The sequence below is a fragment of the Pantherophis guttatus genome, chromosome 3 (genome assembly GCF_059756535.1).
Source record: "Pantherophis guttatus breed Tessera chromosome 3, ASM5975653v1, whole genome shotgun sequence".
In the NCBI taxonomy this organism is placed as follows: domain Eukaryota; kingdom Metazoa; phylum Chordata; class Lepidosauria; order Squamata; family Colubridae; genus Pantherophis; species Pantherophis guttatus.
Genome location: NC_142065.1, coordinates 61,368,662 through 61,387,181, shown reverse-complemented (window position 1 = coordinate 61,387,181; position 18,520 = coordinate 61,368,662). Strand labels below are relative to the sequence as shown.

General features: G+C 37.3%; 1 protein-coding gene and 1 long non-coding RNA gene across 3 annotated transcripts in view; one reads left to right on the top strand and one right to left on the bottom strand.

Annotated features, from left to right (window-relative positions):
* The window catches only part of LOC117664199 (AGBL carboxypeptidase 4), an 836,143-nt gene that overhangs the window by 610,452 nt on the left and 207,171 nt on the right, over window positions 1-18,520 (top strand). For both annotated transcript variants that reach the window (XM_034415043.2, XM_034415044.3), the window contains exon 7: window positions 5,005-5,094. In XM_034415043.2, coding sequence (XP_034270934.1) covers window positions 5,005-5,094 — 90 coding nt within the window. The remainder of the gene's footprint in view (window positions 1-5,004; window positions 5,095-18,520) is intronic.
* Window positions 15,470-18,520, bottom strand: part of LOC148114613 (uncharacterized) — a 51,270-nt gene continuing 48,219 nt past the window's right edge. Inside the window, exon 4 of the long non-coding RNA XR_015733103.1 lies at window positions 15,470-18,486. This is a non-coding gene — a long non-coding RNA (uncharacterized LOC148114613). The remainder of the gene's footprint in view (window positions 18,487-18,520) is intronic.

Here is an 18,520-nt window from a genome sequence, read left to right as displayed (position 1 = left end):
CAGAAGGCCCAAATAACTTCTTTCAAATCTTGCATCCTCTAATGGAGATATATAAGGAGACAGAGAATTCTCTTCTACAAATGAATAATTCCTGTGAGCAGCATTTTCCTCTTGCTGTTAAGAGCAATGCAGCCATTTTTAAAAATGCTTTTCCTGCTTTGACTGGCACTTACAGTAGGTAGAAGAGCCTTCTTTGTGTGCCCAGGGCCTCTGCTGTTTACTGGCCACAGCAAGCTGAGATGTGAAATGTCTCATCAACACAAATTGTGGCAGCTCTTCATCTCATCTTCATACATTGCTTGTGTGGCATACAGCTTTTTGCTGAGACAAATGGCTCTTTGCTTCATATTTGAATGTATAGCCATCCTGTATTAAATTCTCTCTCTGTTATGCACATACAATTTATATTAGCAACTGAAGACTAAAAACACATCCCAAAAACAGTGAAAACACTTATAAATATCAAGGCATACCTAAAATATTGATGTTTCCAGATCTCCTTTGCGATTGAGTGTTTAACAGCAAGAGTAATTGAAATAAAAATGATACTATTGTATCATCTCTCTCTCTCTCTCTCTCTCTCTCTCTCTCTCTCTCTCTCTCTCTCTCTCTCTCTCTCTCTCTCTGTGTGTGTGTGTGTGTGTGTGTGTGTGTGTGTTTATAGGGGGTGAGATATTGAATTGTATACCCTGAATCTCCTTTTGAGGGATTTTTCCTCCCTCATTTTATACCACATATTATTTGTACGACACATACATTTTGGAGATATTGAGAATTGTTTCTAGCATTCTGGGATTATCTGACAAATTTAACAAGATGATGTATGCTTTTCAGGAGACATATTTGATGTTCCATTTATTCTTAGCATTGGCACTCTGAGGGGCACAGAGCTTTATCTATACTTGTCTTATAAATAGAAATGGAGGGAAGGAGGCAAAAAGAGCAGCGGAAGGAAAGACCTGTCTGCTAAACTTCATGCTACAGTGAGAATGCATGCAGGTGACATTAAATACCACTTTCTGCTCATTTAATTGTGCATTACTGTAATCTTGCCTTTTGGAATCAAATAACATGCCACTCATCTTCCTGTTTCCTATTCCATTTCGTGGTGCCCATATTAAAAAAAAATGCAGATACCTATGGTTAATCTAAATGCAAAAGCCGGCTTGTGATGGGAAGGCATAAACATAGAGGCCTTTCTGTGCTAGTTAATTCTCTCTCCTTGTAGGGCCATTGGACTTGACAGTGTCAAAAAGCAGAGAGGCAGAAATGTTTGCTTCTAAGACTTCATGCTGATTAAAAACAAACAAATCGAGAGTGGAAGAGGAGAAAATCCTCTCACTCAAAATTGTTTTGCCATTTTTGACTTTCTATATTTGATAACAATTCTTCCTCCCCCTCCCTCCCCCTCTCTCCTACCTTTCTCTCTCTCTCTCTCTGTCTCTCTCTCACACACACATACAAACAAACAGACCAAAAAGCAAAAGATATTGTTGGCCTTTTGCTTGACAAGAGCATCCCTTCTCCAGGTTATTAAGTTGAAAATGCAGTCAAGTATTAATGCTGAAATTGTTTGCACGGTTTCCCTCCTCTGCACCAAGGACGTTCAGCCGAGGGAAGAAGCAGAGGAGTTATAGACCATGTTAGAGGGAGGTTGGGAGTAATGTGATGCTTAGAAATACAGGTGCTCTTTTGTTGTTCCTGGATCAAAAACAGGTCAACCGATTTTTACTGGCAATCTCAGGCTGTTGGTCCCAAGCTACTTAAAGCACCATCGTAGTTCATCACGTTATGTACTCTTGGAAAATGTTAGATAATGCAAATGCACAAAAGGAAGGAAACACAGTGAAACAAAAGAATCATATGCCTGCTCTGTGATTGGCATTATCACAGTGATATATGAGATGCATTCAAAATGTTGACGTAAGAATAATTCCTATGAGTACAATGCACTTCTAAATATCCCTAATCTATAAATTGCAGATGTCTATATAATTCTGTAAATTGATTATGTTTCCCTATAATCCTTTCCTCTGGCCAACCATAAGAATTGAATAACTATGTACTCTATGTAGTTAGGAACGAGGCAACAGTTGTGCTAATTTCTTATTACCCTGTTTTGAAAATTCTGCTGTACATTAAAGTGATTTTTGCAAATGAAAGCTAAAAGCTAAGCAAAAGCTCCAGTCTGTTTTGCCTAAAGATGATTATTGCATTCTCTATGTTTTACTAAATGACAAACCAATTTGTTACCTGCCTGCATGAATATTTGCCTGTATTAGAACCAGAAATGTTTTATTTTTATTAGCACAAACTTTTATCTTCTTATGAAGACACAAGGGTGCAATAAAATTAGCATGCAAATACAATGCCCAATTTGCATTTTTCCCCCACGGTCAGCAGAACCAAAAGGAAAGAAAATCAATTGTCTATTAGGTCAGCTGCATACACATCAAGACCTTAAATTAGATCATTGTAACGACTTTTCTAATTTTCAGGCTGCCAAATTAATATGAAATGGTAGTAAGTAGTTCAACTTTCCATCATTTCAGCAGCAAACAGAAGACATCACAGAATGCCTGTTCTAAGATAGCAAATGACGTGGCATATAATGAATGCAAAATCAGTATAATGTACTTACACATATGGTGATATTACTGTTGTTTATATGACTGGATTCTCCAATGTTACCTTTCAGTTATCATACTGTATGATGTCCTAGCCCACTCAAAATAAGTTAAATGATTCTTCCTGTTTCCAACTTTTAATGAAAGATCATAATTCAATTTTTTTTCTGACAGCTAGACAACCTGAGCTTTGTTATTGATGTGCTACGTTTCATATTAGTGAAGTGAATAGTGATGGTGCAGTTTTCCCTTTCCCCCTTCTTTTTCCCCCCAATCCTTCCAAGTTTTAAAAATAATCTTGTACAGTCCTGCATCTACCTATCACATTTCTTATCTTTCTTTCTAGCTATTGTCCCAAAATAGAAAGGATTTGTTATCTAACTCTCAAGTAAATAAAGGATATGAATTCTTTCCCAATGCGCCAGCAACAGTAAACACAAGGCAAAATATCATATCGTTTATTTTTCCCCTGAATGCTATTTCTTGGTAACAATATTTTTGTTGTTCTTTACCTTGTTGTCCCAGGAAGCTATGGATTCCTTGAACCTGGCATGCGAGCCAGTTAATTATTCAACTAAATCAATTAAAATTTCTTGAATATCTTTATGCTACAGAAAAAAAGGATACTTGAAATTAAAGTTTTGAAACCAGGTGCAGGGATTTGTTCTAAGTCCGTGAGTTTTAAAGGGTTATAATCAGGACAATAAAAAAATCATGACCTCATGGATAAATATAGTTTCATTGACTAACACAGTTAGAACACACCCAAAAGGTGGGCATTGCTAGTCAGAAGGTAAACACAAAAGGTGGGCACTGTTGTTGCTAGGGAAATATGATCCATCAGGATTTCTTATCTATTAGCACAGCTGACTCCTTGCTCCTTGTGTCCTTCAGGGAAGGTTACTGCCTTTCACTATTTGTATCTGGCTCATCTTCAGAGCAAAGGAATTTCTGTTTTCTAGCCACCAATTAATGAAGGTCCCTCTGGGGCCATATGTGTTGTTCTTTTATTACAATTATGCATCCTCCATTTGATCAACCCTTCTCTTCTTTTCATTTAAAGGTAGCATACAAGATTGAAAAAGCCAGTGAAAATATGTTTGTTTCTTTTATACAAGAAGGACTGATTGTGATGAAAACTTTTAAAAGTTAAAATTTATTTGAATATTTAAATTTGAAAACTGGGGAAAAGATTAAAAAATTATACAATAAACTGATCAGAATTTGTACTGGTTGTGTCTTTGTACTTCTTGTGTCTAACCACACTTGGTAAAATAAAGTATTCTTTTAATTCTGCTAATTAAATCCAAAATTACTTCTTAAAGCAGAAGAACCCCTTGGTAATTGCTGGGTATATGTTTGTGTACATTTATTAGTGTGGGCCAGGTGTTGGCAACCTTAAACACTCAAAGAGCCACCAAGGTCCTAACCGGAAGCCCCCCATTCAATTCTGGACCGGAAGTCCGGTTCCCCCACCATAGTCTCCTCCTAGTGCGGCATCCTTTTTCCTCTACCTGTCCTAACCAAAAGCGCTATCAATTGTGGAGCTGACCGGCGACAGGGAGCCGCAGCAGAGGGATGAAAGAGCCACATGAGGCTCCAGAGCTGCAGGTTGCTGACCCCTGGTGTGGGCTGATAAAGCATGGCATATGACTGTTTTTCAAAAAATATCCTGTTGTGTGTTCACCAGTGTTGAGAGATTTGTTGGAACTGAGGACTGAATCTTGATTTCCACGGATTCAAAGCCATATATTTCCTTTGAAAAATTTTAAAAAAAAAGCTCATAGAACCTGATTTTTTTTCTTTCTCCTCACAAAATTCTTCCAAACTTTAACAAGCCTTTTTTGTAAATCCAATATAGAAAAGATTATCAAGGGCAGTCTTTTAGTTGGCTGGGAAATTCTGGGAATTGAAGTCCACAAGTCTTAAAGTTGGACACCCCTGGACTAAACCAATAATGGAGAATGTCTCATTATGGACCATTTGTGTCCCATAAAGCTTTTTATCTGGCTTGCCAAAGACATTCCCCACTCCCCACCCTGAAGTTCTATATCTTGGTTCTATGGATCAACAGTTTTCTAAACTACTTGAATTTCTTTAGGAAGAAAAGCTTAATCTTAGTCAAGAAAAACTGTCTTAGTTGAAGGGTTTTGACTCAAAAGAGCAGTTGCTTGAAATCTTGCTTATTCTTCAATTTTCTCATTGGAAAAAGCAAGAAACAAGGCAACAAGAAATACACAAAACAAAGGCACTCAGGAACAGCCCTACCTCTCAAAATCCACAGTTCCTTTATTTAAGGTCAGATAAACATAGGAAAAAGAATGTCAATTTCATGATTTTTTTTTTTTTAAAAACCCTCTCTTTCTTTCTTCAACAGTGAATCTTCGTCCCGGAGCAGAACAGAAAGTAGTGTTTATTACGGCCCGTGTCCATCCAGGGGAAACACCGTCATCTCTTGTATGCCAAGGTACATTCATAGCTGCAAATGTATGAATTTGAATGAAATTCAGGAACAGAATCATCTTATCTCTGTGTGGAACCTGTCTCTAACCATTACATTTGTTAGCCTCCGTTGCTTAAAATTGCATGCTTGAACATTTTAGTTTAAATTTTAAATGGGGATGATTTGGAACTGCACCATCTTTCTGCCACCTTATGACCATCAGGATTAGCCCTAGAAAAAATTCCAGTCTGAAATTTTGGAGGTTCTGCTTCTAATCACTGTGCATGACTGTAATCTAGATAAATCTATGGTTGACATCTATAGTTGAGACTTTCTAGTTAGGGAGTCCAAACATTGCTATAAAACAAACCTTATACCTGTGATGGCGAACCTATGGCATGCATGCCAGAAGTGGCATGCAGAGCCATCTCTCCGGCACGCCAGCTACAACCTGTTGATCGTCCAGGTTCTGGTGTGCACTTGCGTGCTGGCCAGCTGGTCTTTGCACATGAGGGAGCACTGGAAACCAGAAGAGCAGCTCCCTGGCATGCATGTGCGCGCCGGGAACCTGAGCTTCCAGTTTCCCGCCCACACATGTGCACCAGCCAGTTGGTCTTCACGTGCGCATGTGCACCAGAAACTGGAAGCTCAGCTTCCTGGCACGTGCATGCACGCTGGGGAATTGCTCTTCCGGTTTCCGGCGCTCCTGTGTGTGCACGCTGGGGAGCTGCTCTTCCGGTTTCTGTTGCTCCCCTGCGTGCGTGCTCCCTTTTCGGCACTCGGGGTCAAAAAGGTTCGCCAACACTGCCTTATACAGTAGACTAGTATTAGGTGTGGAAATAAATAGGGTTTAAACTACGTTTAGTAACATATTACTGAATGAGTATTTTTACTCATTCGGTAATGAGTTTGCTGACAAAACAAACCCTGCAGCTGATAAGACTGTGCTACAGCTGGAATGCATTCCTATATAAGATTATACGAAATGGCTCTAATCTTATACAGCCATTATAAGAATGGAAGGGAATGGCTTTCTTAATTCATACTAGCCAGTCAAGGACTGTGAATTGTGCACTTTAGAAGTTGGTTTGTCTCTAAGTATCATAGAAGGAAAATGTAGATAATTATGTTTACCCTGATTTGGGAATTATTATGGAATGGTAGGACAAAATTATGTTAAACGGGTAGGAAAACAATAAAGCATGGAAGAAAATGACTGAGAGTAGTTATGATTGTTTGCATTTTTTTAAACTAAAGCATTACATTCTTACAACACAAACATGAGCCTGGAGATGTATATTAGAAACGTGCTTATCAGCAACAATATTGCATGCTTGACTTGTTTATGAATAGAAGGACTGGAAGATGGTGGTTTTCCATCTACAATAAACCACTGGGTTTACTATCTCTTGGGGATTTGCTTCTTGTGCATCATTAGTACTCTAAAGACTGATGAAGAATCAGAGTAAATCCACACCTTCCTCATGAAAGTTAACAGAGGTACAAAATGGATAGATATATTTTCATAAAATTTTGGTAGCATATATCCAAATTGAAATCCAGTTACATATGATTTTCTACTTAATAATGCAGCAAAGGTGTAAGTTCAGGGTATATAATATATGTATTTTGATGAATCTACTCTGACTCGTAGAAAACAGCTTAGAAAAGCACATAGATTTAAATGCTGTTGGAAGCACTGTCCTTAAAACTTTGTTTCTGAGCCTAGATCACTTATTTTAGCTGAACAACACACAGGCTTTTATATATGGCACCATGAAAAAAGTGTTAACACTCCTGTCTAGTAGTAACCTCTGTTAAGAACTGTACTGAACAGCTTTCTGTTTTCACAATGATAAATCTAATCTGTATGAGATGCCCCCAAATAGGACTGAGTTCAATAACATCTGTCAGAGGTATTAAGAGATTTCTCATACTGAGGACAATATATAAACACCATGATTAATAGGTGCTAGTAATATTACCATTTTTAAAAGTGTCTGTGTTAGAAGCCATAACTCCAGTTGAATATAAAAGGTAAAGGTAAAGTTTCCCCTCACACATATGTGCTAGTCATTCCCGACTCTAGGGGGCGGTGCTCATCTCTGTTTCAAAGCCGAAGAGCCAGTTCTGTCTGAAGACGTCTCCATGGTCATGTGGCCGGCATGACTAAACACCAAAGGCACACGGAACACTGTTATCTTTCCACCAAAGGTTGTCCCTATTTTTCTACTTGCATTTTTACCTGCTTTCGAACTGCTAGGGTAGCAGAAGCTGGGACTAGTAATGGGAGCTCACCCCATTATGCGGCATGAGGGATTCAAACCGCTGAACTGCCGACTTTTCGATCGACAAGCTCAGCGTCTTACACACTAAGCCACCGCGTCCCTTCCAGTTGAATATACATATCCATAATGAGCCATAATAAGGTTTGAGTGGTTCTAGCTTATTTATTTATTTATTTATTTATTTATTTATTTATTTATTTATTTATTTATTTATTTAATTATTTATTTATTATTTAAATTTGTATACCGCCCTTCTCCCGAAGGACTCAGGGCGGTGAACAGCCAAAATTAAAATACATACAATATAAAATTTAAAATAATTTAAAAAACAGAATTAAATCGAATTGGCTTCCCAAAAATTAAAACCCATTACCCTTAAAATAACCCATTAAAATTTTAAGCCAGCCCAGTTTGCTGAAATAGAAAGGTCTTCAAAGCTCGACGGAAGGTCCGGAGGTCCGGGATCAGTCGTATTCCTGGGGGTAGTTCGTTTCAGAGGGCGGGTGCCCCCACAGAGAAGGATCTCCCCCTGGGGGTCGTCAGTCGACATTGCTTGACCGACGGCACCCTGAGGAGGCCCTCTCTGTGGAAGCGAATTGGCCGGTGGGAGGTTATCGGTGGCAGAAAGTGGTCTCGTAAATAACCTTAGTATGTTCTTTCTACCTATACATTCATACATTATGAATACATACATACATTAGTATGTTCTTTCTACCTATACATTCATGTAAAACTAAACCCAGATTATTTTAGTTATCTAATAATCTGTAATTAAAACACAGTTTAGAATATACCCTTAATTTCTTAAGCATTCATAACAGATTATCATTATTGGATGATTCCAGATTCTATTATTATGAGAGAGGGATAAATATTTTATGAATGCATTAAGATCAGGGGTGGGTTCTAAAATTTTTTACTACCGATTCTGTGGGCATGGCTTATTTTGTGGGCGTGGTTTGATGGTCATATGACAAACAATTCTTTAGGATTTAGCAGAGGTACTGGTCTACCAGGCTTTTAACTGCTTGCAGAGCCATACTGGTCTACCCATTTGTTTTTGGAGCGTTCCGGTCTACCTATTTGTTTTTGGAGCACACCTGTCTACCCATTTGTTTTTGGAGTGCACTGGTCTACCACCACACTGCCTTTTACTGCTGATCAGCTGTAGGGCGGCCCTTTGAAGCACCGCGGCAAGAGTTAAACAGTTTTTTGTTGCTCTGCTACCACCGAGAGCATTGGAAACTACTTTCAGGCAGCTTGGCCTCAATTGCCAATCTACCACCACCGAGCGATTTACAAGGAGCGGACCGGTTCTAGCCGACCTGTTGGAAGGCTTCTTGGCTTCTCAATTTAAAGCTATGGTGTCTTGTTTTTTTTTTCTCTTCTTTGTCAAGTGAGCCCTGATTTTTTTCCTTCTAGCCGATCAGCTGGGACTTGGGAGGCAGCAAATAGATTGGGGGAGGGCAGTCAGAGGTGGTATTTACCGGTTCTCTGAACTACTCAAAATTTCCACTACCGGTTCACAAGAACCGGGGAGAACCGGTAGCAACTCACCACAGATTGAGATCTCTGAATAAGAATGCACAGGAGTGGATAGTTAATAGTCAGTCCTTTGATTGGTTTTTGTGAAATGTTCACACTGCCGGTTTTGGGGGAGAAAAACAACGTGTTATATGCCTAGAAAATAAAGTCCTTTGCTGTTGCTTTGTTTTGTTTTGATAGTACCACTTCTGTTTGACCTATAACAATGACTGTTTGTTACAATTGTTTACATGATGATAAAATATTTGTATTTTTTTAATGACAATGCTGTTAAGCAGCTCAGATGTACTTGTATTCTGATAGTTGATATCTGGTTAGAAGTACTATTAGTTGTAGTCTTCTGTTATTGCTTACTGTATCAGTGACATTAACTAAAGTAGTAGTATCTGTGATAAAGTTGGAAAGTAATGTCTACTTACTTTTAAATCCTTTCAATCTTGGACTTTTTTTTTTACTTGCGTTACATGGGAGAAAAAATAACCAAGTAAGAGTAAATTAAGGAGCTGATTGTAGAACAAGGCTGGGCTATTCTCCACTGTTTTTTAAAATTATTATTACATTTATTGGCCACCCATCTCACAGTTCAAGGCACTTGCATTTTAGTGATATGAACATGATATTTCAACTTTTTAATTACAACTTCCTTGGGAATTTCACTGAACTGTTGAATCAACTTCCTAATGGCATTATTTTAGCTATTTCTTTTCTTCTGAAAGAAATATCACCTTTGCACTTTAATTTTCTGCTATAGTATATTTTGTGAGGCTATTATATTAACCTTTTTATAACTTTAGGACCCTTTTTGACAGCCGGATGGATTTGTTGATGGTGGTGAGAAAATAAAATATAGTGGAGCTGGATGATTATAGCTCACTTTCAGCTAATCATAATCTAATTTAAAGCAAGCATCAGTTCAGATGAGCAAAGAGAATAGCAAAACTGAAACCTTGGGCTCTCATATCATAAAGAAATAAAATCCAAAAGTGGTTTTTGGGTAGCTTTTCATTACATTTTTGCACAAAATTAAGTTAAATCAAGTGGCGTGAAATGAAAATTTATTCTAAACAGCATGTGTGGTTTCTGTATTTTTAGCACATATCCTCATTCCATCTGGTTGGGAAAAATACCTGAAACTAAGTTTGAATCCACCTGGAGAATGGACAGTGTCTTCTATCAGATCATTCCTTCTTAACTCAATATTCTCCACATGCCATTTTCTATACCACCTGAGAAATATGGGAGTTGATGTCCACGTTATCTGAAGAACATCAGGTTAAAGAAGTGACATTTAATGAATCTTCCATTTTGTAACTTCAGATTCTATCTCATATGACAGTTTTCGCTGAAATGCAAGGGAATAAAATGCTTTGTGTCTATTTCTACTTCCTAGTATAGCTTCTTATAAAGAGATGGTTTTCCAGATCACTTTTTAGACATTTTTTTTAGAGAAAATCATATTCTCAGAAATATAAATAAGAATTTATTATCATTCTCTGTTCTAACCCTAAAGTCTTCCAGGACACCTGCAGAGACTGATCCCAGGAGACAAACCTACATTACAAATCCCACAGAGCAATTTCATTCTCAGGAGCACACTGGCATAAAACCATCACCATTCCCAATTTCCCTTCTCATCCCCCCATGAAAAAGCAAATCCTAGATCTAATGGGATATATTATAGTTTGCATATTGTAAGTCCCATAATAGGCAAAAGGGAAAGAACCACATGGTCTGGCTTGCCATTTCAATTTTATTTTAACCCCCAATTGACTAATTCACACTTCTCTGTTGATTGATAGCCTTGAATCATATCATAATTCCAGGAGGTCATTTGTCTCTCTTTCATCTCTATTCTTTCCCCTGTTTTCTCCTCTATTCTGCTCTCTACCTGTCTTCCTTGTTCAGGCAGAAGTCTTTGTGGACCAGAACTTTGATTTTCTTCTTCTTCTCCCCATTTAAATTCATCTTGGGAATCGCTTCTATTGGGTTTGGCTATGGCATAACATTGTGCATTTGCTTACTTATGTGCCACTGATTTTCCCAACAAAACTCCCTCTTCATTTTAGCTAATAAAATATATCTTTTGATGGAGCTGGCTAAATGCACATGTTGGATTAAATCATGTTGAAGTCTATTTAGTTTAGCATTGAGTGTTGTATGTAGCCATCCAATTCTGGTTCATTGCATAAATCATAGTCAGCAAACAATATATAGTGTAATATGTCAATTCAGCCTATACCAATCACAGTGGCTCTGCATTCTAAGATATTGCTAGTATAATAGACAGTAAATAAATCCTAAAGCCCGTCTTGGTGGGACTGCAGTACAGTCTCTAGTCTAAATGAAGACATCATAGCTTTTGAATTAATAACTAATTAAAGAAAAATTCAAGGAAAGCTATCCTGTCGTTTGCTTCATCTAACAAAAATCCCTCCAAAATCCTGTAGCAATGTGATCAGTCTGATCAAGAACTGCCATTCAATTTCCCACCTTCGCTACTTTTAAGAAATGCCTCTTATCTGTGTTCAGCAGCAGGAATAGCATTGGGATTGCATAGTAAGTTCTAACACAGTCCAATAGTGACCTATCTCTAGGCAAACCCTAGCAAATAGGTCACACAAAAGATGGCAAGGGGTGATAGGGCTTTGACGGGAGAGACTTAGATTTAATTTTTGAGAACTATTTCCATTTCTCTGGAGGATTAGAAAGTCCCCTGTGGGAAAAAAGAACTGAATTAATCATTCTTCTCCCCGTGGGCTCTGCTGTAATCTTCAAATGATAGTATCTCCAGATTGGGATATGAAAGTAAATTGGGCTCAGTTGCCTCTGTGTAGCTCTTTGACCCCAAATACCCACAAAGATGCAGAAAGTGTGTTTTTGCTTTTATCCAGTGATACCACCACCACGAGATCTTGCTTAAAGCGGTGTTAAAGATATTCAGAACCAAATCGATTTGTAAGCTTCTGCTTTTAGCATTGGGTTTTCTTTTTATTTTTCCACAACAATCCAGAGAAGAAAATGCACAAGATAGGTGGCAGAACTGGCCCATTTATTCTGCAAATGACAGCCAGATTTTTAGTATAACTTTCTCAAATTGTTGCATTATTTTTTAAAAGGAGCTGTCTGGGATCTACCTGTTCATAACAAGTAACTGCCTGGAATCTCTCCGGGAGCAAACATGTTAGATTCCTGCAAGCCAGATTAGATAGTTCAAGTCTTAATGGACTGTTTGGAGAAAGTTGGTACTAAAGTGATATGTAACTAGCCCTTTTTAATTCTATTTTCAAACTTCCAGCAGTAGAATACTGGGATTCATAATATATGGTTTCTCAGAGATTTTCTTGAAGCTCCAAGGGGATCCAAATACCCATACTCACCTTGTAAACAGGCCCTGCCTCCTAACGCCCTATGACTGTATCTATCCTATTCTTAGTTCTAGGACCTTGTCTTGCTGAGTAGAAAAATCTGGAATGAATATTTGCTTATGTTTATTCTTTTGGACCTTGCCATTCAATAAACTTATTTTTATTAATTTATTTTTACCACAGTGGTTTTTGGCCAAGGGAGTAACGATCTCCTCACATTCATGTCACTGATAAATCAAGGACCACAATCACAAGGTTATTGGTATGGGAGTGTGGTGGAGCATTTAAAATATGTTAGGAGGCAGAGCAACTTGGTTTAAAACCCTTATGCAATCATGCCAATGGTTAAAACAGGTTATCATAAAAGGTATTATTTTTTGTAAAGTTACAGAGCGATTTTATTCTGTCAAATGGACATTGTGAATACATTTGTATGTCTAATATAATGAGAACAGATATTAATATTCAAAATCATTATCAGGTATTGGGATTTAATTACCTCTCCATAATCCTTGGACCAACACTTGACTCAATCCTCCATATTCTTTGGGCCAATATTTGTTGTATTATTCAGTCATCATCCTAACTCCTTCCTCTGGCTTTCTGTGTTGCCTCCTAAAGTGATTGCTACCTCCTGTTCTGTAGAAGGACTAGCATTACTGAGACACATTTGCAGTGATAATGGGTAGTTCCTGTTAACAAATCCATGTTCAGGACAGCTTTTCTTTCACCTGCCATGATTATAGGAATCACTTTTGGGAGGAACAGCTATATCCCCAGAAGTATGCTCCAGTCTTCACATTTATTCATGTTGAACATCTGAATAGTAAGTTATGTAACATTTATTTTACTGAGGCCTCAGTGAGAGATTAGGAGAACTGCCTTCTTCTAGTCTAAGCTACTTTTCTGACCTCAAGAAAGAAAATAATTTTAACCTTCATGCTCAATTTGGTGCTTATTTGGTACTCTCTGCAGGACTTCTTAAAAGCATTTCAACTGATGCATAACTTTCAATGTTGTCATATAATAGTCTTTATTAATATAATCACTCCTAGAGTTGATAATTCCCCATATGGTATGGTAAAATGGAATGAGCTGGCTTGATGATATTGGTAGCTTTAGACAGTTGTTCTCCTCTGACAATTTTTATTCTCATTTACCTTCAATAGTTTTCTAGAGCCTTCTTGCAGCTCGTGTCAATCACACTATTTTTCTTAGTTTATCTTTTGACCCTTTGTTTCTTGTCTGCCTTGGCAGAGTTCGGCTGAATTGATTTTTACTTTGCTTCATTCTTTTCTTTCTAAATTGCCTTACGCTTGCATCCTGCTTTCCCTAGAACTCTATTCAGTGCATTGAGAAGCTGGCATTCATGTGTGACTATGACCCAACCACTGGAAATGGTTGTCTCTTTGGGAGGCCATGTGTGTATAACATCTCTATTTATAAACCGGCAAAGAAACCTCAATAATAGGAACAAGAGGTCCTTGGAGATAGATTTTTTTTTCTGTTTGATGATTCCAAAACCTTCCAGGAATACTTACACTTTGCTGTTCCAGAAATCTGTGCTTATTGTCTACCCTTTAAATCTCTTGAATTATAATTTTCAGATGTTAACATGTTGGTTGAAAGGTCTGAGAGTTGTAGTACCATATATTTCAATTGTGGAGTCAGGAGGCACGTGTTTCCATCTAGCAACAAATGTTTGGTTATCTGAGATTCGTCTAGCTATCTCTCCCTATTTTATTGCTTATGTGCTTTTATTTTTTTAAAAAAACCACAAAATTATTATCTCTACTATCTTAGACATTTTAAAATGTGTATTAGTATTATGTATTTTTCTTTCCTTCTTGACAATTGTAATACCAAGCTTGTAAGAAAAAAAATAGTAAAATGGGAAAAAACAAGCAATAAAATACATACACACACACACACACACACACACACACACACACACACACACACACACACACACACACACATATATATATATATATATATATATATATATATATATATATATATATATATATATATATATATAAAAGGCCCCTTGAAAGTTAACAGTTTATACTGTTTATACTGCAGCAATAAATTAGCAGTAAAAGTAAATGCAGCAGAAATAAATATAATAATGTTTAATTCATTGAGTACTGTACATTGAAAATAAAGTGTCCTTGCACCAGGCAAATCTCCTTGAGGCTATTGCATCATAGCTAAACTAAGGATTTTTAGGTCACTTGTAACATCCACCTTCTACATTGTCCTGTCATTATATAAATAAAAGAATGCCAAAGTGGATCAGTTCTTGTATATAGAATGTAAAGGAAGTTCCTTTATGGTCTAAACACTATTTGATATCCTTTGTTACAATGGCAATTCCCCAAACTTGTGGTCACCAAGATGTGTAAAACTACCATCTCCAAAAATTTCAGTTTACATAATCTTTGGAAATTATGAGAGTTATAATCTCCAAGGCGAACAAGATATAACATAATGAGTTCTCTGGCTTTCAATGGAATTTTTTTTTACAGCAAATATATATTGTGTTTTTTATTGCTTGCAGTATAATACACTGAAGAACATGGTGGTTTATGAGATTAGAATGCTGGGCTGATGATCAACAGGCTCATGTTTGAGACCCAGTTGCTGTCACATGGTGGAGTAAGCTCCCATCATGCGCTCCAGCTTCTGCTGACTGAGTGGTTCAAAAGCAGGCGACCATGAGTAGATAAATGGGTACTGCTTTGGTGGACAACTTCATGGGGGCACGAAAGGAGCCCCAACTGGGAATTCCTCGGGCAATGGTGATGTCACCGGCAAATCCTTTCACCTTTCACCATAGTGGCATAGTAAATATCTTAATTTGCTAATATATAAAGAAGAAATCTGGCAGAATTCTGGAAAACAGAAACTTTGCTGATAATAATAGGCTAAGAAGTAATAACTAGAGACTATTTAGTAATGGTAAAGTTGATAATGCATCTCTATAACAGAAGTTTAATAAAATTCAGACAAGCTTCTTTATATTCAACACATTACACAGCAATTTTAGACATTTGGAATATGATTTTAGACATTTGGAATATGATTTCTAGGACTTAAACTGACATCAACAATAATAATTAATGTTCAGTTGTAAAGCATAAATATTTAAACTGCAGTTAGCAGTTGGGGAAACAAATGAAAGGGACAGAGAGCATGTGTTACTAGAACATTTTATTATTACATTTTAAAGAAATGTATATTTAGTAGTTACTCTTTCGTTACATCTTATTCTTTTTTCTTACATTGTTTTGTATTGCGTTAACAATAAAAATATGCCAAGAAAGAAAGAAAGAAAGAAAGAAAGAAAGAAAGAAAAAGGAAGGAAGGAAGGAAGGAAGGAAGGAAAGAAGGAAAAGAAAAGGAAAAAAAGAAAGGAAAGCAACCAAATCTTTATTTTTATTAATCTCCAAACTGTAGCATGTAAATAAAAGAGCAAACCTCATCCTGCTGAAAGGGCATAGCTGATTGTCAGCTATGCTTTATTCTAATATGCAGCTTAGACAGTGAGAAGCACATCTTTTCTATGAAGAAGTCCAGTTGATATGGCAACTAGCAAAGTCTCTCCGCTAGAGCAACCTCCATGTGTGACCTTCATCTGAATTTCAGGTGAAGAGATCTCTAAAGCAGGCAGCGTTCTGTGAACATAGAAGCCTTCTGAGCCTTTTGTTAAATAAATCACTTCTCTTACTCCTTAGTCTGGAGTATTTCTTGACTCATCTCAAAGAACCACAGGTCTTCTCAGTATGATTGGTTGACAGATGTTTAATATCAGACCTCAGTGAATATTTTCTGCTCACTTTGCATTCTTTCTCTTTGTGGAAGTGAAACACAATAATTTTACCCTGGAAGTCCAGATTAGAGGTACAATTTCACCCTAAGAATTGGCATTAATGGTAGAAATTATACTTTTCTGCCTGGAAATTCTCCCAATTCTTTAACCACCAATATCAACCTACAATTTTTCTGCCTTTCAATTAAAGTTCTCAAAGTGGTTTACAAATAAAATAAAACTTAGTGCAATGTTAAGAAATATAAATATGGTAACGAATTATGTATTTAAAGGTTTAGCAAAATGAAAACTTTCTCATATTAAATCTAGTTCACTGTACCTGACCTGTATCAGGAACCTGCTGGCTCCCCAAGATTATCCAACCCAGTGGTGGGTTGCTCTTGGTTCTGTCCGGTTCTTGAGAACCAGTAGTAAAAATGGCGGGTGGGCGGAGCTGGACGTCATAAAGTACGATCTGCACATGCGCAGAAGCTTCTGCACATGTACAGAACCGTGAGCGCTCCCATTGCGAACTGGTAATAAAGGTAAATAGAACCCACCCCTGATCCAACCCCTCCACACCAAACCTCTCGGAATAAAATCTCGCAAGATTTCCCTGCATAAAAAAAATCTTACAATCTTATTTCGGCAATGTATTGATTTATTTCTTGATTTGCTGCCAAGGTGCCAAGACCACAAAAAGTAGCATTAGAAAGCTTTTATTCCTTGCAGGCAAGCCTAGTTTAGTATGCACATATCCAATATTCAGCAATGTATGGCTGGTTAGAATGCATTTAGTTAAATTTACTCATGAATTCTTCATCTTTCAGAATACCTATATTCATTCTCCATCTACCCTTCCTACAATGTGGGATCTTCCAAGTTACCATTAGCGGGTTATGGTCCATCCACTATAATATCACTATTATAGTCAGGCAGCTGGGTGAGTGGTACAGTGGCCTAGAGGTGGAGCTCTCGCCTCACAATCAGGAGGCTGTAAGTTCGATCCTAGACAGCAGCAGATATTTCTCTCTCTGGGCACAATGAGTAAATATCAGCTGCGAATTCTGCATTGGCAACAGGAAGGGCATCCGGCCAGTAAACACTCAGCTCCATTTGCCCTGACTCCACCTGATGCAAGTTAAAATGCTATCGTCAAGAACACACTAATGTATGCATGCTCATGTGCACACTATAGATGCTCAGTGGTTTTTAAAATATATTTGCAAAGGTCAGAATTATTCTTTTCAGAGATGTAATACGCTTCCAGCAAATAAGGGGAAATTTTCAGCTTTCATTCTTTTCTTCTTCCCCCCAAAAATGAGAATATAGCAAAATATTAATAGTTTACGAAAATTTCTAAATCCAACAGTCTCAAATTCAAAACACTCTTTGTGAGCGTGAAATACATAGCTCTCTGTGTTAAATAGATTGTTTTGAATATTGTGGAAGTGTTTGGAACTCAGTTTCAAAGTCAAAAGCGCTTTGTAAATTTCTTGCAAGAAAATGCTCACTCCAACATTCACTTTAAATAACCAGGAAACCTTACTTCAAATGAAAAGAATATAGATGGTTTAACTGTGGAATCCTTGACGCTCTCAGAGCTTGGTTGCTTTTGTGCAGATGTTTTGTTACCACACTAGGTAACATCTTCAGTGCTAGAGGAGAATGGGATTTGCTCTCTGTTTATATATAGTACCTTGCCCTGTCAGTGTTAGTGTTGTCATTTTCCCTTGATAGTTTCTTGATTAGGTGTTGTTTCCTGCATGATTGTTTGCCTGAGTTGGTAGCTCTTGATTAGGATATTGTATACTGCTTGAATGTTTGTTTGGTGTTAATTCTTCTTATCTGGGTGTTGATTGCTGCTGATGAGATGTTCTGTATTTTTGTTTTCCTTTTTTTAATGTCTCTTTTGAATGATGTATAAATGTTGTTTATCTCCAAATACCTGTTGATGGCTGCTTTGTCTGAGTGTCAAGATTCCAGGAATTCCCCACTGGTTTTGCATTTAGTTTGGTCAAAGATACTCAATTTCCCAATTAGTCTTATTTCATCAACCACTTGTAGAGGATAGCCAGTTAAGGGTCATGGTGGAAGGAGAGATCTCCAGCTTCTAGTCATTGAGCCCCAATACCTTCCTGTTTAGATTCATGCATAATTTCTGATTATTATTTCTGTAGTTTCCTGCTGCCACCATTCCTCTTCTGATACCTTGACCATGCTCCTCTTGTTTCACACCAAGTTATTCCTCTGTGAACTAGGAATGATGATGATAATGACAATAAGGAAGGTAATGATGATGGAATAGTAATGGTGATAATAATAATTGTGAGCAAGGAAGATTAAAACAAGTAGTGTTGTTTCCTGCCTCTTGTAGTTTTGAGAAGAGCACCTTTGTCTCCTTCTGGAAGGATGAAAATGAACATATTTTTATTATT